The 22,111-nt window shown below is 56.1% G+C and overlaps 1 protein-coding gene across 1 annotated transcript in view; it reads left to right on the top strand.

The window, feature by feature from the left end:
• Positions 1 to 2,925: 2,925 nt before the first annotated feature.
• Positions 2,926 to 22,111, top strand: part of RUNX3 (RUNX family transcription factor 3) — a gene marked incomplete at both ends in the record, with an annotated part of 32,112 nt that continues 12,926 nt past the window's right edge. Inside the window, 3 exons of the mRNA XM_084222773.1 lie at positions 2,926 to 3,186; positions 4,090 to 4,246; positions 8,526 to 8,630. Of these exons, the coding sequence (XP_084078899.1) occupies positions 2,926 to 3,186; positions 4,090 to 4,246; positions 8,526 to 8,630 (523 nt within the window). The remainder of the gene's footprint in view (positions 3,187 to 4,089; positions 4,247 to 8,525; positions 8,631 to 22,111) is intronic.

Below are 22,111 nucleotides of genomic sequence, written 5' to 3'. Positions count from 1 at the left end.
AACAGTAGCTTTTGAGTGTTTGTAAAGAGGCCCATGCAAATCCTGGGTCTGATACTCTATTAACCTCCTCGGGAGCGCGGGGAGGGCGGTGTTGGGATAATCCCCACGTGTCGACATCTCCTGGTTTGCGGAGGACCAGAGCAGCTGGATCCTGCTGTGTTGGAAAAGCAGAATTCAAATGAAAACTCCTTCCTCCTCGGGCACAGCTCCGCGGGTCCCCGGGCTCTGGGGTGGCTTTGCTTGGCTGGACACCTCTCGCAGAAGCAGCCACGACGTTGATTCGCTGGGCTCTGCACCTCGGGAGGTCCCCAGACAGTTTTGGGGTTGTGGGCAGCCTGGTTTGTCGCAGCTCTGTGGTTTGGGTCTCATCTTTGTACTGCTGCGAGTCAGCAGCTACGTGCACGGCCCCGCTGTGGGTTTGGGGTGAGGCTGCACCCCGGCACCCCGAGGGGAGATCGGGGCGGGGGAGGAGGGCAGAGAGCGGGGAGAGAGGATTTTGGGAGGGCAGCAGGACGCGGTACCCGGCACGCCTGGGGCTGCAGTGGGAGTGACGCTCGGAGGTGCTTGGAGGAATCCAGGCGATGCCCTCAGCGCCCGCAGGCGGCTCCCGGTACAAACCGGGATCAGAGAAACGCGGGCACGGCGGGGCTGGCACACAGCCGCGGGTAAAGCGGTGAGGGCAGGGAACCCCTCGCTCCTGCAGGGACCCGGCCCCAAATCACCCCAAAGAGCCCCAGCGGGGCTCCCCCTGCCCTCCGCGGCCCCGGGGCTGACGGGTGACAGAGAGGGGGCAGCCCAGAGGGCAGGGCGGGCAGTGTCGAGATGGCGGGATGGTGCGGGGTGGCAGCATCCCGGGGGTGTCGGCAGCCCGTCCATCCCCTCCCGTCCATCCCCTCCCGTCCATCCCATCCCATCCCATCCCATCCCATCCCATCCCATCCCATCCCATCCCATCCCATCCCATCCCATCCCATCCCATCCCATCCCATCCCATCCCATCCCATCCCATCCCATCCCATCCCATCCCATCCCATCCCATCCCATCCCGTCCCGTCCCGTCCCGTCCCGTCCCGTCCGGTCCCGCCCCGGCGGAGCCCCGGTGCCAACCAGCGGCCGCTCCGCGGAACTGCAGCCTGGCCCCGCCTGCGCCCCCGTTCACGGCTCCGCGCCCCCCCGGGGGTACCGGGGCGCACCGGGACGGGCCGTGCCCGACCCCCGGCAAACTCCGGCCCCGCCCGGAGCTCTGCCCCCGCCCCGGGGGTTGTGCGGGTTCCCCCCGCTGGCGAACGGGGGGCGAAAAGTAGAACTGAACCGGCGGCCGCTTTCACCTAAAAAGGGCAGAATTTGAGCGTCGGTAGCGGCGGGGGCCGGCCCGACCCGCGGGGCTGGCGGGGCTCGGGGCTGCTCCCGTCGGGCTCGACGGTCCCGGAGCGGATCCGGTGGCTGCCGCGGTGTAACGGGAGCTGCGGGCCGGGAGCCGCCGCTCCTCGGTTAAAAATAATATTTATTTATTGTTGTTGTTGCTTATTTCTGGAGGAGCACCGGGAATTCTGCGGCTTGCAGAGCCCGGCCCGGGCTTGCCCCTCGAGGCACGGCGGCTCGCGGAGGAAAATGGTTCATTACCGAGTGAAAGGAGGATTTTCTGCTGTTGGGCTTTATTTTGCCTTGTTTTAAGGAAATTTGCGTTCCACACCGGGCAGCGCGGAGCCGGGAACGCCGCGGCCCGGCCGGCTCCTCTCGGACGGACAGTGCCGGTCTGCAAACACCGTAGGAACGAGTCGGGCACCGGCAAACAACCGGGGAGCAGCGCGGGCACAGCAACCTCCTCCTCTCCCCTGGTTTTGCCCCGGTTCTGCCCCTGCCCGCCCCGCGGTTCGGGGCGCCCGCGGGGTGCGGGGAGCCGCCGCCTTCGTTGTATTTGTTGCCGCAGAACCGGTGGCTTCACCACGAATTTTCTCGCCAACGGATTCCGGCCGGAGCCGCCGGCCCTGGCCGCAGCCGCCGCCCCGGGGGAACTGCCGGGAGCGCCGGGGGCTGCGGGCGCCCGAGACCGCCGGCGATGGGGCGGGTCACGATTTTGGGGAGGGCAGAAGAAGGAGGTTTGGGAGCCGCGGTTTTCAGCGCCGCAGCCCGAGAGGCAAATTCCCCCACACAGACAGGGGGACGCGAGTGCCGGTGGTCCCCGCGGCCTCCGCCGCCCCGCCACGGTCCCGCCACCGCGGGGAGGGCGCGGGCGGCGGCGGCCGCGGGAGCCCTGTGCGGCGGTGGCCGGGCTGTGTCCTCAGCCGCTCCGGACGGCCGCGGCTCCGGCCCCAAACCGGTCCCACCGCACCCCAAAACCTCCCCGGCGGCGGCGGCGGCGGCGGCCAGAAACCACCGGAGCCCCGACGTGCGCCCGCCGGGGCGGGTCCGGCCGGGACCGCGCCCCTTTCGGCTGACCACACCCACGGGCGCGCTGACCACGCCTCTTTGCCCATAGCCACGCCCCCCGCCGCCTGGAGCGCCCAGACGGGCGGGGCCGGGGGCCGCCGCGGGGCTCCCATTGGCGGAGCGGCCCGTCCGTCACGCCCGCCCCGCCCCGCCGGGGCCGGCAGTAAATACGGTACCGGGCGGCACGGCGGGGCCGGTAGCGGGGCTCGGGCTCGGCACGGGGAGCCGGCACAGGCAGCCGGCAGCGGGGCTCGAGCTCGGTAGCGGCACCGGCACTCGGGACGGAGCGCGGCGCACCCACCGGCAGCGAGCCCCGGAGCCGCGCGGGACCCGATCCCCCGCGCCGCCGCCCCCCCCGCGCCGCCCCGCCGAGGACGGCGCTCCGCCGGCACGGAGCGAGGCAGCGCGGGGCTCGGCCGCCGCCTCCCCCGCCGCCCGCCGAGCCCCGCCGGGTGCCCGCCCGTCCCGCCCGGCTCCCCGCCGCCCGCCGTTGTGATGCGTATTCCCGTAGACCCGAGCACCAGCAGGCGCTTCACTCCCCCGTCCACGGCCTTCCCCTGCGGTAAGATGGGCGAGAACAGCGGGGCGCTGGGGGCCCCCGCGCCGGGCGCCCGCGCTCGGCCCGAGGTGCGCTCCGTCGTGGATGTCCTGGCCGACCACGCCGGCGAGCTGGTGCGCACCGACAGCCCCAACTTCTTGTGCTCGGTGCTGCCGTCGCACTGGAGGTGCAACAAGACGCTGCCCGTCGCCTTCAAGGTGAGTCCCGAGCCCCGACGGGACCGAGCCGCGACCCGCTCGCCCTTTCCCCTCCGCCCCTCTCGCTTTAAATCGCTCCTGACATCACCGCCGAGGGAGCCCGGGTTATTATTTTTAATCAAATAGCCCAGTTTATTATTTTTAATCAAGTCTCCGCATTGCCCCGCGGTCACGGCATCTTAGATATTCCGTACAGTTAGGAGCTCTCAGGCAACTTTGAAGTTTAATGAGCTGGAGGTTAATTACCTTCCTGGGAGAGGGAGAGCGAGCAGGGAAGGGAGATCTAATCTGCGAAAAGTCGAGCGAAGAGCTGAATCCCCGGTGCCCGGCTGCGCTGCCCGGGCTCCCCGGGGCACCCCGGGCTGGGCATCCCCGCTGCCCCCGGACCGACCGGGGGAAGCCGAAACCGAGCCGGGGAGAAGCGAGGGGAGCGGGCCAGGGCGGCAGCGCGGTGCCGGGAGCCCGGAGGGATGAGGGGGACTCTGAATCGCGTTCCCCCGGCTCTGGGCGCTGCTCCCCGGGAGGGTTGGGGGCCCTTCCCCGGTTCCGGCTCTTCCCCGGGCCGGACGCGGAGCTCCGGGGCCTCGCTCGCGGCCGCCCCGCGCTCGGCGCCGCTTTATTTTGATCCCGAATCCAACAAAATAAACGCACAGACTCCTCCGACGGGGCCGAGGTTGGCCTGACCCCCCTTCACCCCCTCCCCGAGGACCCCCCGTCTGCTTTTAACCCTTTTCGAGATCATTTTCCCCTCTCCCCTCCGATTTTCTCAGCCTCCCGCGGGGGCTCGGGCTGCTTTTGGTTTTGCTTTGGGTTTTTATTTTCGCGGGTTTTGGGGGGCACCGTAGCGCAGGTTGGCTCCGGTGAAGGTCGATTCGAGCCTGAAATGCTCTGGCCCTGCCCTAGGTCGTAGCGCTCGGAGATGTCCCCGATGGGACCGTGGTCACGGTGATGGCGGGGAACGACGAGAATTACTCGGCGGAGCTGCGCAACGCCTCTGCCGTGATGAAAAACCAAGTAGCGAGATTTAACGACCTCAGATTTGTTGGGAGAAGCGGCAGGGGTAGGTACCGGCCAGGAAATGGTTGGCCTTTTTATTTGTTTTTTTTAGGGAAAAAAAAAAAAAAGAAAGAAAAAGGAAAGAAAAATGTTTCTCTCTTTCTTATTATTTTATTACTATATTTTCTATTTTTAAATTTTATTTTGTTGGTGTATTTTTTATTATTATTTTTCTTGTTTTATTCTATATTATATTTTATTCCAACCATGATTTCGTTGCCGGGAGAAGCCCCCCAGCCCCGGAGAGCTTTCCGAGGATGAAAGGGATGCAGGAAGGATGCGGGAGGGATGCGGGAGCAGCCCCGGCCCTGCCGGCTGCTCTGCCTCGCTCCTCCCAAGGCTTCTTCTCTGCCGAGGTGCCGGGAATGGGCGGTGCAGATGAAAAACAATTTTAAAACACAGACAGAAATATATCTAAATATCTATTAATCTCTCTAAACACAAATGAGGCGGCCCCAGCCCGAACCTTCCCCAATTTCTCCCATCACGCCGGAGGCAGCGGCGGGCGCTCAGTGAGCAAACCCCACCTGGCAGCTCGACTTGAAATAGCGAAAATCGAGAGTTTAAAAGGAAATAATAACGCAGAGCTCGGTCTGCAGGGCTGGCACGGGCTGGAGCTGCCGCTGCTCGGGGGGGATTTTGCTCATTTTCCCCCCGCTCGTGGCAGGGAAAAGCAGGACCGCAATTTGGCTTCCCGGCTTTTCCAAACAAATCCATCCGTGCCACCCCAGCAGAGGGAAATAAATGCCCTGGAAATGTTAAACACGGAGCTCTGCCTGCCCTCCCTGTACCTGCGTTTCCGAGGGTAAAAATAGAATTTCAGCATTTCATCACCAATGAATGCCGCAGCTCGAAGCCCTCAGTTCTGCCTTTGAGCCCGAATAAGAACTCGATATTTTAATGGCCATATGGCAGCACTTTCTCAAAGGCTTCAAATGTATACACACAGTGTCAGATATATTTTGACTTCTCCGCATTAATTAAAAGCAGTGATGTTAGGAATTATTTGCATGTAATAACTGTTTACTTGTTCCTCTTTATGAAACTTGAATAGTTTACATTCTTTCATACATTTCCTTTTTCCTGTTGGCTCCTTCTCCATGTTGCAGTTTCTTTAAAACTCTCCACTTAACTGGTTGCAGGTTGATGGATGGAAAATGTTTTTCTTTTATGAATTAAGCTTTCATTTCTGTAATCAATTATTCTCTTAGGCTCTTTTCTTTCTGGTTGGGATTTTTTCCTTTTTTGTTTTTTTTTTTTTCTTCATCCTCGCACAAATTTCCAAACTGAACGCAACCCAATCTCAGCGTGACTCTTGAATTCATTATTAACTCGCTTCCTCTGCACTCTCAAGCTCGGAATTAGCAGGAGTTGGGTCTCATAGAGCCCTCGGTGAATAAACTCCTTCCACGGGCAGAGCGGTGGCGGCACCTCCGCTGCCTCTAACGGGCGGGACTCGGGCGCTAATTATTTTAATTTTTTTTTTACATATTCGTGTGGGGTGAGGCTTTGTCATATTCAGAGAGGAACAGCCCCACCGGCGCTCCCTGGGGCCGGCCGAGGGCGGCTCCGTGGGGTTTTCTCGCCGTGTCAAGGGTGGATTTCACTCCCCGTGTCTGGCGCTGCTTTCCCGGCACGGGGCTCTTTCAGAGCAATTTGCTGTGAAAAATCGCCCCTATTGAATTTTTTATTCCGGCTGTCACACTCGCTCTGCCTTGTTTGGCTCCATCCCCGACAGCCCGGTGCTGCTTTCATTTATTCTGGCAGAAATTTGGAGTCGCTGTGGAATATTTCCCCGTGTGTGTACAAATGTTTGTGTAAATCCGAAGCGAGGACGTGTGGATCCGTAAACACGGATGCTGCTCCAGCCCTGCCGTGTGCCCGAGCTGCAGGAGCCTGGAAAAGCCCGGCAGCCAGGCTCTCCTTGGGAAAACACACTTGAACCGGGCCGCACTTGGGTAGTTTTAGTAATAAAGTGTCAGGGATTATTCCCCGGCGCTGTGAGCTGGAAAGAGCCGCTCCTAATTCTCCCCCCAAAAATAAATTCCCGTCTCCGTGTGCAAAACAAAGATGGAAAAAAAATCAGATTTCTTTTACTCAGATTGAGCTGTATAAAATGAGAGTGATGCCTGCTGCATCCCCGCCTGTTCTCCCAGCTGGAATCTCCCCCCGGAGCATCCCCTGGAGCAGGCGGGGCTCCCAAAGCCGCCCGGGAGCCGCGCTCCAGCCCCGGCAGCGGAGCCGGGCCACGGTGGGGATGAGAAACCCCAGCCCGGCTTCCTGAGAAGGCGGGAAGTGACTAAAAGTGATGCTGGGGTAGAATCATCATTTTCGGTTCGGGGCAGGGTTTCTGAGAGAGGCAGAACCGGCCCGGGCTGGGTTTGTGTCTGCAGCGAGGGACTCCGGGGCAGGGAGGTTGTTTCACGTGCAGAATAAAAAATTCAATGATGATAATAACAACAGTAATAATAATAATAATAAAACTAAATCAGAATTAATGCAGTTTAAACAGGGGCACGGAGGTGTCGGGCTCAGCTCTGGTGTTCTGTGCCTCACAGCTGGGTTTTGCCACACACTGCCTGCAAACCTTTCAAATTCCCTAAATAATTTCTCCTCGTCCTCCTCACCCCGTGCTCTGGCTCTGTGAAGGTTTTACCCCCAAACCCTCGGTGCTCTTTGTTTTTTCTGTGATCATCTGGGATCCTCTGCGGGCTCATCCCGTCCCTGGCAGCAGGAGCTGCATCCTCGGGCATTCAGAATTAAATCATTCTATTTCTTTTGCCCTCCCAAATGCTCCTCTCTGTGCAGAAAATGAGCTGAAGGTTTGTGCGCTGCTCAGTCCCGGTTAGAAAGCCCAGGTGAGGTGGGGACTGGTGCTTGCCGTCGGCTTTAGAACCAGCATCCCCTCCTTTCCGTGCTCCCCGAAGCAACTCTCCCACCTGGGATAATTCCAGGGTGTTCTCTGGGAGAGAAAATTTCATTTATTTAGTTTATTCCTTTTTTTCTTCCTAGCTGGATAAAACCAGTTTTGCTGTGGATATTCTCAGGTCCGACCCTGTAGAGAGACGGTGGTGGGGATCTGAAAACCCCTGATTGCTTTTGGGGAGAAGGGAAAGGAGGTGGTTCCTTGCTGCTTTTCTCTGTGGAATAGAGGCTGGAGGAGCAGAAATCCATCGCAGCGAGGTTTATACCTGATACCCTGCCGGGGTTCAGACCTCGGATACCTTTGCAATCCCGCGGGGATTGCTGCTGAGCCTTGGTCAGAGTGGTTTGTGCAGCCTCCTTCCTCCAGCCGAGGGTTTCCTGAGTTTGGGGAGCCTGAGGGAGAGCTGAGGCCCTTCCTGAGGGGTTTCTGTTCTGCCCCAGCCAGGGAGGGACAGGGGGCTGGGGAGAGGCTGCCCAGGCTGCAGGAGGTGCAGGGTTTGGGGTCAGGGTGGCTCCAGGTGACAGTCTCTGTGATGATAAAGTCATTTTCAAGCTGCAGATGGAAATTTGTTCTGCTGGGGCAAGGGGGGCTCTCCTTGCACAATTTGGCTCCCAAGAGCTTCTCAATACTTCCTTTTTTTTCTTTTTCTTTCCTTTTTTTTTTTTTTTTCCCATAAAAGGTGACAGGTTGGTGCTTCAACGGCGCCCTTGAAACCCTCCCCGAGGGTACTCAAACCCTTTCCCAGCAGCCGATTCCTGCTCTCTGGGCAGGGCTGGGACAGGGGACAGGGGACAGTCCCTGCAGAGCTCTCTGTCTGCGGGCCAGAGCTGGCCGGGTTCAGTTCCCATTTTGCAGTTCCCCGTTTTTGGCCCTCCCGTGGGTGCCCTCATGGCCGAGGCCGAGCACAGCTCCCTCCGAGCGGGAACACGCCCAGGGACCGGCCCTGCATCCCTGCAGGCCGATCCCAGCTCCAGCCCAGGGGCACCGGGCCCAGCTCCCCCCGAGGGGATCCCGCATCCAGCGCTGACCCAGGGCTGGGTGACCGCGGCAAAGGGGAAGCGTCCGGGCGGGATAACCCCGGAGGCTGCCCTGGATGGAGGGGCCGATCCGGGGGCAGGGCAGGGGGACGAGTGACTTTTCCGTCGGGAAGGTGCCGGCCCCGCTCTGGAGCGGCTCCTGGGCTGTGTCTGCCGCAGCGGGCTCTGTGTCTGGGCGATCACGGCTCGTTAAACGCAATGATGTGTGCGGGATTCCCGTCCCAGCCCGCTCCCGCAGCAGCCTCTCTCTCCCACAAGAGCTGAACCCATGTGGGATCCTCACTTCTGTTTGTTTTTTCCTCCCTCCCCACCCCCCTTAGGGAAAAGCTTCACCCTGACCATCACCGTGTTCACCAACCCCACCCAAGTGGCCACCTACCACCGAGCCATCAAAGTGACCGTGGACGGACCCCGGGAGCCCCGCAGTGAGTGAAGGGCTGGTGAGGGGCTGCCTGCGGGCTCTGGCAGCGCTGATAACCGTGGGAGGGGGTGCAGGCTCCGAGCGCTCCGTGCCTGAGGGATGCGGGGGCAGAGCCGGCGCACGGAGCTCAGGGATGGCCCTGGGGAGGCATCGTTGGCCGCTCGGATGTTCCCGTGTGTCCCTCCCTCCCTGCCGGCGCAGGGACACTCCTCCTGCTCCTTATCCCACCACGGAGGGATGGTTTATAGCTCCCTAACCCATCTTGGAGCGATAATTTCGCAGCTCCAGGTTGGGATGTTGGGAAAACTCTTCGGGCTTCGATGGCAAAAGCACAAAGGGCCCGGCCTGGCGCTGCACAGGGGGACTGGGGGGTTATGAAACCGGAGATCTGTGCTCGGCTTTGGGGATGATTGCTGGCTGATTAAACTACAAATGCTGCAGGTTCCCCGGGTGCCGAGGCGGTGTCTGCCCTGGCACGGAGCTCCTTCCCCTCGGCTTCGCGGTGGTTTCGCTTTCGGGCTGTCTAAGGCTGGGTCTGGCAGCGCCCGCGGCCGGGGGCTGAGCCTGGAGAAACCAGAGAGACTCTGCGACCGCAGAAGCGTCTCTGTTGTGCTGGGGAGGCTCTCCCGGGGGCAGGATGGTGCCTCGTGGTTGAGGGAGGCTCCGGGAGCTGCCCTGCCCGGGCTGCCTTTCGGCGTCGGGCTCCTCGGAGCTGCCCTGGGCGCCCCAGCCGCCCGGGGAGCCGCTCGGGAGCTGCTGCCCGCAGAGCTGCCCCTGCCAGGGGGATGATTCGCCCTGGGGACCCTCCTGCGTGGTGGGATCCTGTCCCTGGGGGCTCCGGCTCCAGCTTTGCCTTCCTGCTCGCTCGGCAGCACCCCGGGACTATAAAGCCGAGGTTGTTCCCTTGCGTGCCAGGCTGCGGTGCCCGCGGTGAGGGAAGCAGTTTGATCCTTCCAAAAATGCCTCCAAAAACATTTTCTGTTGATGCTGTCGCGGGGCCATCGGTGCCCCTTGATGTCAGGCCAGGTGGAGGCCGCTACCTCGGCCAGGGGGTTTTATTTACTTCGGGCTTTGGTGGATTTTCCCCCCTCCTTGATTTTATTTTGGGGCCTGTCGAGGATGGATTTAGAAGCTGGAATGCAGGAAATCCAACGCTGCTGTTGTGGGGGTGTTTTAAAGCCAGAACCATCAGGCAGGTCCCTGGTGTGGGGCACCTGTGGGTCGTGGTGGGTGCTGGGGCTCAGCCCCAGGGCTGGGCTGGGAATTTCACAACTATGCCAGGGGTGTCAGGAATAGAAACCAGCCCTCCTGACTGCTGGCTCAGCCCCTTATCAGCTGCATCAGATCGCCTTTCTAATAATAATAATAATCATCATCATCATCCTCACCATCAGGAATACATAAATAATAATACAAGGTGAGATAGTTGCTACTCTTGGAGCTCGGTTTGGCCTCCCCGACAGCCAAACCCTGGTGAATCACACCTGCTCCTCCTGAATTTCAGCATTTCACCCCAGAGCTCCCCGTCCCTCATTTCAGTTTTCTGATACAGAGGCCGTGGCAGCCAGGGGATGGAGCAGCTTGTCCTGGCTCTGCTGTGGGGTGCCCTCCCCGGGACACAGCCCAGCTGCAAGGGCAGCGTTCTTCTGGGGTTTTCTTTTATTTTTGTGATGATTCTGGACCTCAAATTGTGCTGGAAGTGTTGGCTCCTTGAGGAGATCTGTGTGGGGTTTATTTGCTGCTTGTGCCCTTGCCTGGTGTGGGCCCCAGAGGTTGATCTCCCTCCCATCCCTGCACTCCCCAAGATTTAGACCCAAATTGGGGCTATTTTGGAATTTTTTTTCAGGGAATCATAGATTTATTGGTCATTTTTTTGGGTCCCAGTCTGACCCTGGGGCTTGAGCTCATGGTTGATGAATTTCCAGTGGGAAAAAAGCTTTTAAAAAAGAATTCCTTTCTTGCCACACTTCTGAATCAAGACAACAATTTCAAAAAATAATAAAAAACCACCTTTCTCGCCTTCCTGCTCTGCAGAAATCCTGGGTGTGGAAACAGCAGCTGTAAAATGATCCTGGAAAGCCGAGGTGCTTTTCCTGGTTCACCTGCCACTGGGTGGCTCCCGGGCACAGCACCCTGGCAGTGCCAGCACCGGCACCCAGGGTGGCATTTGGGGCTGGCACAGCCCTGCTGATCCCCACCTTGGGCCAAACACCGAGGCTGGGGAAGTGAGAGCTGCCGGCAGGAATTGCAATTTTTATTTACATAGATGCATATTATATACACTTCTTAACATATATATGTTGGCATGTGTGTGTGGGCATGAAAATATATGGAATTTTTTCCCTTTTTTGGCTTCAAAAGATGGCCCACAGTGTGTGCTGGCTGCTGGTGTGAGGAGCAGCACTGGGCAGGGCTGGGGGCTGGTGTGGCGCTGGTGGAGAGGACAAAACCCATCCTTAATGTGGAAAGAATTGGCCATTTGTCTTGGTACCCTGGGAAAGGCCTGGGCAGCATCTTCTCAGCTGCGGCAGGATCCCTCCAGCCAACATCCTTGTGGGCTTTGGGGCCAGGGCTGTGGCTGGGCTCCACCTCTGGGCATCCCATTCATCTTCCACCCCTGGCCCAGCGCTTCATCTGAGCCCTTGAGCGAGGCTTTCAACTCAGGCTGTGCCCAGATCCAGCTCCTGAGGAGTCTGAGGAATCCTGAGAGCCGGTGGGGATGGCTGGGCAGTGCAGACTGAGGGGCAGAGCCCTGCCAGGGCAGGGGGAGCAGGAGGAGGCTCCTTGGGGATCCTCCAGGGGTGACACCAGCACTGCCTTTCCTGGAGCATCTCCTCCTCAGGCTCCTCCAGTGCCCTGCTCGCTCTGAGCTCTTTTTCCTCCTGCTCCAGCTCTTTCTGGGTTAGATCTGGACAGGAAAAAAAGGACATTCTGTCAAGTTGGCACCTTAGCTCTAAACAAATAGCACAGCAGGTGCCAAGTGTTGACATACTTTGTACAAACAGGAAGTAATAAAATATTTGAACTTCCTGTGGAATTTCCTTCTTTTCCCCCCCTTTCTGCAGGCCTGTGTTCAGCAGGAGCCCTGCTGCAGAACCCTCTTGCATCCACAGCTGCTGCAAAATAATCCCCAGCAGGCAGAAGGTGGGGAGCTGAAGGGCTGGGGGCTGCACAGGGGTGTTCAGTCTGTTCCTGGGGAAAAGGGAGCATCCCCAGAGCCTCCCCTCACACCCACCTGCTGCCTGCCTTCCCTTCCCCTTCCCCTCCCTTTCCTTCCTTTCCTTCCCAAGGCTCCCACCTTCTCTGCTCTCACTTTTCCTTTCTCCCTTCCAGCTCCCTCTCCCAGCTCCAGCCCCTTTCTGCCCAGAACTCTCATGCAAAGTCTTTTTCCTCTTTTAAATTCTTTTTCTCCCCTCTTGGACTATTTTTTTTTTTTTTTTTTGCTACCATTCACTTTTTAACCTCTCTCCCCTCTTTCTAAATCCCTTTTGGATTGAATCCTTTTTTCTGAGTCCCACCCCATTGCTGCTGTCCTTGCTGGGGAGGACAGAGAGCCCAGGAGGGTTTGTGGGTCCCTGTGTGCCCCCTGGTCCCTGCTCAGCCCTGTGGACGTGCTGGTTGTTGGGGCCTCCTGCCCTGTTCATTTCTGGGCTGTGCATCAGAGATTTGGTGCTTTTGGTCGTGTCCCTGCTTGGTGTGACCACAGCAAGTGACAGAAACGTGTCCCCAGCGTGGCTCGGACCGGGAGGAGGGGGCTTGTGGCCACAGCACTCTACATCCCCTCTCCCACCTTGCCCCTGCAGTATTTTCTAGCTGGGCCCATCCTGCCCAGCCCCAAGTTCCCTCTGCGGTGGCTTTTCCCTCCCCAAAAAAGGCTCCGTGCCCCCCGGGGCTGCGCTGTCCCCGGGCTGTGGCTGTCCCCGCTGTCCCTGTCACGTAGCCAGCGGGTGGGAAGGCTTCTCACCTCCCCCGAGCGAGGCGTTTCCAGGAACCGCTGCTGCTCTCGGGCTTTCAGACTTCTGAGAGCTCAGCTGAGCGAGGGTTTCCCTCCCACGGGAGCTCACAGCCCTGCGCTCTGCGCTGGGAAACGGCGGTGCAGAAATGAAATGGAGAGTTTGGGGGGTGCAGAAATGAAATGGAGAGTTTGGGGGGGTGCAGAAATGAAATGGAGAGTTTGGGGTGTGCAGACACGGGGGTTTGGGGTGTGCAGAAATGAAATGAGCAGTTTGGGGTGTGCAGAAATGAAATGGAGAGTTTGGGGGGTGCAGAAATGAAATGGAGAGCTTGGGGGGTGCAGAAATGAAATGGAGAGCTTGGGGTGTGCAGAAATGAAATGGAGAGTTTGGGGTGTGCAGAAATGAAATGGAGAGTTTGGGGTGTGCAGACACAGGGGGTTTGGGGGTGCAGAAATGAAATGGAGAGTTTGGGGTGTGCAGAAATGAAATGGAGAGCTTGGGGTGTGCAGACACGGGGGTTTGGGGTGTGCTGAAATTAAATGGAGAGTTTGGGGTGTGCAGAAATGAAATGGAGAGCTTGGAGGGTGCAGACAAGGGGGATTTGGGGGTGCAGAAATTGAAATGGAGAGTTTGGGGTGTGCAGAAATTAAATGGAGGGTTTGGGGTATGCAGACACAGGGGGTTTGGGGGTGCAGAAATGAAATGAGCAGTTTGGGGTGTGCATACAGGAGCAGTCTGGGGTGTGCAGAAATTAAATTAGCAGTTTGGGGTATGCAGACACAAGGAGTTTGGGGTGTGCAGCCCCCTTGTCCCTCCTGTGGAGGTGTTTGTACCATTACTGTCCCCACGGTGCTGTTTGCCCTCACCCCATGCATTGTGAACTCTTGGCTTGAATATGAGGTTAAAAAGCAAAAAACTGTGAGAAAGATGGACTGGAAAGGGGAAATCTTGGTTTGGGAGCACTGTGGGAAGGCTGGGATGATGTTCTCAGGGACAGTAGCTGCAGGAACCTGGAGATGGTGAAATAAAATACTCCCAGCCCAGGGACACAGGGCAATTGGGATTTACTGAGTGGCAGAGGAGTCTGGGTCAGCCTAAAATAGCTGAGGATGAGGAAGAGGAATGGGGTTATGGGATGGGAGCCAAAGAGGAGCAGGGGCAAAATGATCCCCGGTTCCCATATTCCTATGGGCAAATTTTGGACCTCGAGGCAGAGATCCAGAGATCCTGTGCTTTCTGCACATTTCTCCTTGGAGATTTAGGAAGTGCTTGGAGAATAAATTATTGGAGAGTCTTGTGCCTCTCAGAAGCTTGAGTGGAGATCCAGGACGGGGGTGGGTCGTGCCAGTATTGTCCAATTCCAGATCTTTATCTTGGCCAAAAGGCTCCCTCGTGGGGCTGCGTAAAACTTGAGCTGGAGATGTTTGCTGTAATTAAAAGCAGACTCAGTGCTGAAGTGCTCCCGTGGGGTGATAGTTTTGGGTATTATTGAGGTCTTTGTTTTATTCCCCTGCTTGTCCTTAGCTAGAAATAAATACACAGACAGTTCCCAGATTGTCTGGGAATAAGGAAAAAAAAAAAAAGGGAAATAGCAAAAAGAAGGAATAAATAGGAGAAAAAAAAAGCAACAAAATCAATCCAAGATAATTTCAATAAATAAATGACCTCAGCTCTTCCTGAACAGTGATTTGTCCATGTCATATTGCTGTAATCTGTTCTAATTTAATACCCAGTACTTAAAACAAGCTGATTTCCCACTTCTGGAGTCCTGTCCTCTTCCCTGGTGAGGAAGAGGAGGAAATCCTGAGTGGCCTTTATGGCTTCCCTATTGCCTGAGCTCTGGCAGGGCTGAGGCCACTGGAGGAAGCTCTGTGTGCCCATCCTGGAGCTGTGGCATTGCTGTTGCTGGGTGCTTCCCCTGGGATGTCCCCACACATCCCCTGGGTGTTCTTGGGGCGTGCAGCTCAGAGACACTGGGGTGATCCCAGCCATGCTCCAGCCTCTGCTTTTCTGGGATGGAGCCTCTGCAGCTCCTGCGTGTCTGCTTCTCCCTGCACTGATCCAGCCCTGCTGGAGGCGTGGAAGGGCTTTGGTTGATTCAGGAGCCTTTGGGGGAGCCTTGGGGCTCCTCAATTCCTGCAGGAGCCCTTGGGGAATCTTTGGGGCTTCTCAATTCCTGTAGGAGCCCTTGGGGAATCTTTGGGGCTCCTCAATTCCTGCAGGAGCCCTTGGGGAATCTTTGGGGCTTCCCAGTTCCTGGAGGAGCCTTTGGGGGATCCTTGGGGCTCCCCAGTTCCTGCAGGAGCCTCTGCAGGTTGGTGTTGGCTCACAGGAGGTTTCCCTGCCTGTTTTCCCGTCTCTAACACGTTTTGATCCCAGGGGAAATTTTCGCCCTCTGGGATGCCCCGTGTTGGCAGCGGGGTGGATAAAAACCCCTCAGGGACAAACCCAGCCTGGCCCTGGGTTCTGTGGTGGGAATGTGCAAGACCCCCAGCCCCAGTGGCATGGGGACACCAGGGAGAAGAGAATTCCCTGGGCAGAGCAGAGCAGGGATGAAAGTTGCCTGACAGGGCTCCAAGCGCTGGGTCTGCATCACCAGGGCCTTTGGTGCTGCAGCTCGAGGCTGTATTCCAGCCTCAGAAGGAATTACAGAGCAGCTGAAATTATCTGGGCTCCAGTAAATGCGCTCCTCCAATTATTTTATTTGCCACATGCAGTAAATTCCACCTCTCCTTTCCAATCGCCTGCTGTGTAACAACTCCAAAATCGTTTCACTTGAAAGCCTCCAATATTTTCTAAGTGCAGCAATATTGGGAGTCAGAACAGGGAAATTATTTTTGCTTGAGTCCTACAAAGGAATCTTTGTTGGGATTGGTTGCAACACCTCCTGCTTTTGAAAGCTTGGGGAAAACCCCAGGGCACGGTTCTCGCCTGGGGTGGAAGAGGCAAACCTGGCCCTGGGGTGGCTTTGGAAATAACTCAGAATGGAGAAATGGGCATTGATCCTGTGTTTGGGAGAGACTGAACTGATCAAAAGGCTTTTCTGGTAGGATCTGGTGGTCCTTGAGGGATGTTTGGGGGGTTAAGTTGCATTGAAGGCTTTTTCCAGGAGGATGTCGGTGGTGCTCTCTCTTGGGTTGTGTCAGGGGCTGTTCAAAGGCATAGCAAAAGAAATTCAAATATAAACAAGAAACTCAAATTCAAACACATAAACAAAAGAAATTCCTGCTGGATCCAGCAGCATGATCCAAAGGGAGGATGGGTGGGCGGGGATGGGATGCAGGTGGCACCAAAAAGGAATTTTTCTGAGCATTGCAGCAAGGCCATTGGTGAGCTTTGCTCCTTCCAAAGGAGCAGCATTTTGCCCCGTGCCTCAGTTTACCTGTCTGTGATTCCTGGGGGACAGCAGGGGATGTGCAGGAGGCTGGCAGGGAGGATTTGCAGGGTCATTGATGCAGCGTGGCCCCAGCTCCTTCAGGCAGGATTCAGAAGCTCGGGAGGACAGAGAGAAGAGTCACAGGTTGGAAAGGAGAGAGGGGAAAAAAATTGCCAGTGCTAAAAGGCAAGTTTCGTTTCAGGGAAGACAACAGCTAAAGGACCAGAACTATCAACCAAAACCACAAGATCACATCAGATGTCAGGCAGGACACATCTTGTTTCTCCCTCCCGAAAGGGCTTATCAGTGCAACCAATCACTGTAATGATGTGGCGGAGGGAGGAAGAGGATTTGACTCAGAGTGAAATGAAATTGAGTTCCTAAGACCCTTCTCTTCCGCTGCCGGAGCGCAGTCACCTGTCCTGCAGGCAGGCAGAGATCAATCACCTCCTGCAGCGGAAGGGGCTCAGACATGAGTTTGCATTATTTTCTCTTACTCTTTCCAGAGTCTCTGCTGTAGTGGGAGTGGGGCAGAGAGGGGAGGAAGAAGAGGGACACAGTGAGCAGGGAGTGCCCCTGGTGCCTTCCCAGCCTCCAGGGACAGTGGCAGTGGGATGGGAGCCTCTGTGCTGGGAGATTCCCCTTTCCAAATCAGATGTGGGAGCAGGGAATCCCTTTCCCCATGGTCAGCTCTGCTTCCTTGGCCTTGGGGAGCAGCATTGCAGGGAGGATGAGGATGAGGATGAGGATGAGGATGAGGATGAGGATGAGGATGAGGATGAGGATGAGGATGAGGGTGCAGTGCAGCTGCCATCACTCTGGGGCTCCTCCTGCCAGCGCAAAGCTCAGTAATTATCCAGCAGGGTAACACCAGCCGGGTTCTGGGGATGAAGCTTGGAGCTCAGCCCTGGGATCGAGGGGATCAGGATTCAAATGCAGGGCTCAGCTCCAGCTGTCTGAGGGGGAAAGCAGCGTTCAGCATCCTCAGACTTTGGGAGAATTTGGGTCCGTTCCTGCGGGCACAGGCCGGGCTGGCAAATTGCTGCTCCCTCCCCACAGTGCAGGGACATCTCAGCTCCATCAGCTGAACCACGGCACATTCCTTGCACAGGGCTGAGCCCAGCAGCTGGTCCTCCCCATCCCAGGCACAGTGTCCTTAACCAGTGTCACCCCAAGGAATTTGATGTGCTTGCCCTAATGGAACAGGTTGTGAACTGGGAGAAACCAGCTCTACTGGTAGGTCCCAGTCCAGGTTGTTAGATAGCAGCAGGAACTCACTGGGACTGGCATCTCTCCATGGATCTATGGAATCTGAAAATCTGATCTCAGCCAGCGCTGAGGCAATACCAGCTCGATGTCCTTGAGATCTGTCTGCTTCCTCCCAGCACCCAGCTCAGAAATCTTGGAATCAGGGAGTTTGCCTGATTCCATGAGAACCAGATCACAGCCCAGAAGTGAATTTTGCCTTCCTGGAATGGGGAGTGACTGCAGAGAAGCCATCAGGGCTGGTGGTTTTTGCACCCTGTTCTGAAAGCTGCCCAATTTCCCACAGATGTGCACCCACCTGCTGCGCTGTGACACGCGGGCTGCAGCTTTCATATCTGTAAATCACAACTCTTAACCCCCACCCTGTTCACTCTGCAGTCTCAGGGGCAGATTTTCAGAGTTCTTACTCTGGATGGAAAAAGGCTGGAAAGCACTGGTGAGGATTTTCAGCAAGGCACAAGTGGCCTGAGTGCTTAAACCGGATGAATTTTACCCATTGCTGAGAATACCCTGAGCTTTCTCTGTCTTCTGAAGGGCTTCAAATATTTTTGCAAATCCAGAAAGTCTCTTGAAACCCCTGGAATAGGGATCCTGAGTCCTTCAGGCATCTGAGCTGTAGTTGTGTGGAAATTCGGGCATGATGTTCCCTTTTATTTGGGAATGGGCCACAGATCCCAGGTCCCTGGAGCTTTTGGAAGCATTACCCTGGATTTCTGTTTAAATTAATGCCCTGCCTTGTTTTCCTTCCAGAGGGCTCAGTTTTGGGGTCTCCCAGGACAAAGGCCCTGACAGGGTTTATCAGACTTGCCAGGGTGGGCACAGGGTGGGCAGGGAGAGAGGCAGAGGCGAGGTCTCAGCACTAACCCAGGAGTGAGAGGAGATCAGGGGCTCCCAAAGCCTCCTAATCAATCCCAGCCTGCCTAGAACGAACATCTCTCCCGCTGCTGGAGCTTCAGACACTAAAAAACCTACTGTAAATGCAACATATCTCTGTGCTTCCTGCCAGCTGGCCTGGAGCCAGCCTATTTCCTTCAAAAAGAGGGATATTTATTTTCATCCTTTTAGAGGCAGCCAATTCATCTCAGACCACCACCAGCTAAAAAAGCTTTATAAATTAGCAGCCTTTTTTTCTTTCTTTCTTTCTTTTTTTTTTTTTTCCCCTTCCTAATTCTCTCCCCCACCCCTTTAAATATTATTTTCCTTTGGTTGTTGGTGTGAAGGCTGTGCCAGGACAAGCGAGCCGGGGCGCATTGCGCCACACTCCCCTTTCTCCCCGAGCTGCAGAAAGACAGTAGCAGCAGTGTCTCACGAAAGCCAGAGGAAACCAAAGCAAAGCCCGGCCGTGACTGATTCTCCTTCCAAATGGCGTAAGCAGGCCCACTTCAAACATGTGAATAATGAGTTATCTGTGCCTGACTTTGTTCGGCAGCACAAGGGACGGTGCCTCCCAACATTTCCCTCCTGCTCCCTCCTGTGAACTCCTGGGCTCTGATTTTAGCAGGGTTGGCGCTCGCTGGGGCTCGGAGGGCACCTCCGTCATCCTGCGTCACGTTTGAGTCCCTTCCAGCTCCCTTCCAGCTCTGCACTGTCCTCCCTCCTTCCTCTGCACTGTCCTCCCTCCCTCCTTCCCTGGCCGTGGGGCTCCTCCGAATTCTTCTTGGCTGGGCATTTCCCATGGCAGGTCTAGAGCCGGAGGTGGGATTCCAGGGAGAGCCTGAGCCACGTTCTTGCCTTGTGTTAGAGGTGTGCAAAGATGAAACCAGCCCAGCACTGGCTGCAAGGGACAGGCCTGCTGTTCCCATAACACAGGAGTTTCACATGTGGCTTCTTTCTGGAGCACATGCTGGGACTTGATAGTCTAGCCGAGACTCAGACTGGGAAAAAATTCCAGCCTCTGCAGAGGACTGGCGTGTCTCTCTGAAGTACCTATTTCGAGGGCCACGGGAGGGATTTGAAAGGTGTTTTGCACATTGAGACAGAGTTTTATCCACTGCTGATTCCTTTCTTGTGGTCCCTTCTCACGGACGTGTAGAGACTAAGCCATGGCTTTATGTGCAGGGACTGCTCCTGGTGAGCTTGGCTCAGCCCTGGAGTTAGGCTGGGAATATTTGAGCAGAGCCCTGGTGGGAGGATGCTGGAATGCCAGGGGGATGCTTGGATGCTTTGAAGGAAGCTGAGTGTGGCTCAAGCTGCTGTGCCAGCCCATGCCACCCTCTCCTGGCCCTGTCTCCTCCTGTCTGGAGCTGAGGCAATGATCTGCAGTGTGTGTGTGTGCTCGTGAACGTCCCTCGGTGTTTCCTCTGCTCCAGCTTGCTGCCAGCATTCCGCAGCCAGGCTCCTGGGGAGGGCCAAGCCACTTCCCAACATCTGCTCTCCCGGCAGCACGGGGCTGAGCCGGGGGCTGGGGATGAGCGTGACACCCAGCTCTGAGCGCAGCAGGGCTGTGCAGCTCCTCGGCTCTCATCTAACTCTGTCTACAGAGAAATCAGGGAACTGGGGCTCCCACTCACCCCACAGAGAGTTCTTTTCAATCAAGTTCTTTTCAATCAGCTCTGAGATTTTGGTGCCACTTGAGACACGAAGTTCCTGGAGCCCCTTTCTACCTTTGCTCAACTTAATATTCTGCATCTCAGTAATCTGAGGAAATCAGCTGCTTTTGGAACTCCCCCTCCACAGCCTGGAAACCCCATCCCAGTCTGGCTTGGGAAGCCACATCAGGTTGCACACTCCTAGAAGGAAGAGCAGACTCTGTTTGGTCTTTGAAATATTTTAATGTAGAAAGCATGTCTTTAAATCATAGGGCCTGAGCTCGTGTGGCACACACTGCTTCGCTGTCTGCATTCCAAGGAAACACCCAAAACTTCCAGTATGCTTCTTATTACCGGCCTAAAGTGTCAAATTCACGTCGGCTCTTCCAGCTGGGAAGTGTTCAATGGGATAGTTTGTTTGATATGCTGATACAGATCTTGTTATTACATCAGGATCGTAGGTGATCTGTCAATGTTTACATCATGTCACGTTCAATACCGAAGTTAACCGATTCTGAAACCTGAGCCAGCGTTAAAACCCTGGCGCTGCTGACAAGGAATGCCCAAGGTCAGGAGCTGCCACCATTTGACCATGCTGGGCTCTGCTGTTTCCATAAATATTGACCTGCAAGCCAGTGGTGGCCCAGCTGGAAATGCAGCGCAGAATCTCCAACCCCAGCAGTGCCTTTTGTGCCCCAAAATTCACAGGTTGGGGTGATTAAGGCTTCGCAGACAGATTTCTTGGGATGAGGGCTGGGGCTTTTTGAAGTTGAGTGAAAATCCACCCACTGGCTTCGGGAGGCTTTGAGTCAGTGCTCGGGTGAAGGTAGAAACCACCTTCCTGTTCTCTAAGGTATGAGCTATTGTTCACTGGTTTCCTCTCCGTGACAGCTGTGGGCAGATGGGGAAGGGCTTTTAATGAAGCCAACCGCTGCAGAAATTAAAAAGCTCAGGTTGTTCTGATGAAAGAAACCCATTAACAGCGATTCTCTCTTGCGTGACAAAGTCTGACGTCCCCAGCCCTAAGTGACAAGCGGCAGGAAGTCCTGGGGAGACAGCCTGAGCTAAAGAGGGCTGGCAGGCCAAGCTGGTGGTTTTTAACTCATTCTCTGCCTTGTTTCACAGGGTTTGGGGCTGCCAGGTCCCACACGTGGGGACGAGGTGGGACACAGACTGGAGAGGGGCTGGGGGAGCTGGGAAGAGCCCTGATCCCACCACCCCTGTGTTTGTCTTCACTTGCATTTGCATCAGCTTTTCCACTTTCTTCTCAGCAGGATAGTTTCAGAGTTTTGAGGGGTTTTGCTGGTAACTGCTGGGTCTCCCCACAAACCAGTCCCTTCTCTGGAGGGTGTTTGCTCCAGGCTGGCAAGGCCCACGGGACTGTGCCCACGTTCAGACAGCGCGGGCACCGGAGCAACCACAGTGCAGCATGACACAGGCACATGAAGCCCTTGGTGGGGCTGCATGGCTGAATAATCTTTAAAAACATTATCAGCATAGAGATCACTTGATATATTTTTTCAGGATTTTCCCTGTCACATGCCAGATACCACCACAGGATAGGGTTTGTGCTGAGATAGAGGAAGGGAATTTAATTTTCATTAGATTTCTGGGGAACTTGGTCTTTGAAGTCCCTTTTGGCTTTCCTGCGAAGTTCTGCCCAAAAAAGCTGGGTAAAGGTGAAATATAACACTATTTTTCTTCTTCTGTGCTTAAATGTATAGTGAAATAATAACATGTGGGCTAAAACAAGACATCTCAGTGCACACACTTTTCCCCTGGAGAAAGCATCCTGTGACAGATGCTGCTCACAGCTCCAAAGGCCCTGGATAGTGCAGAGGTGCCTGAGGTCTGGGGACACACAGAGATGAGAATAGATCGTTTATGGTCTTGCTTTGAGGTTTCTTTGGTTTACTTCACACAGCAGGGAAAATACATTTTCAAAATACCGCTGGGTTTTTGCTTTCTGCTGGGTTTGTCCTCCCCAAGTTCTTCTCCCTGCTGCCAGCAAGTTTTCCCTCTGTTTGGACTCTCACATCCCTGGAAGTCTGGGGATTATAGAGCTTGGAAGAGATGGTGGGGTTCACCTGGATGTGAGAGCAGAAAGAGCAGAGAGGGGTCAAAGCCCCTCAGAATCTGTGGCTGGGATGGGTTTGCTGCTGGGACACCCGTGGAGCTCAGCTGGCAGTGTGAGCTCCCCTTGGAACTTCCCTCCCATCCCAGTGTCTTCACAGCCAGCCGGGCAAGCACAGCCTGAGCCAGGCAAGAGGGAGATCAGGAGACACCAGACGCTGGATTCAAGGAGGGGGAAGTGTGGGGACTTTCTGTGACTTTGCTATAAACTGACACAGCTCACAGA

This window comes from Fringilla coelebs (genome assembly GCF_963513975.1).
Source record: "Fringilla coelebs genome assembly, chromosome: 28".
Taxonomy (NCBI): domain Eukaryota; kingdom Metazoa; phylum Chordata; class Aves; order Passeriformes; family Fringillidae; genus Fringilla; species Fringilla coelebs.
This window is presented reverse-complemented; position numbering and strand designations above follow the sequence as displayed.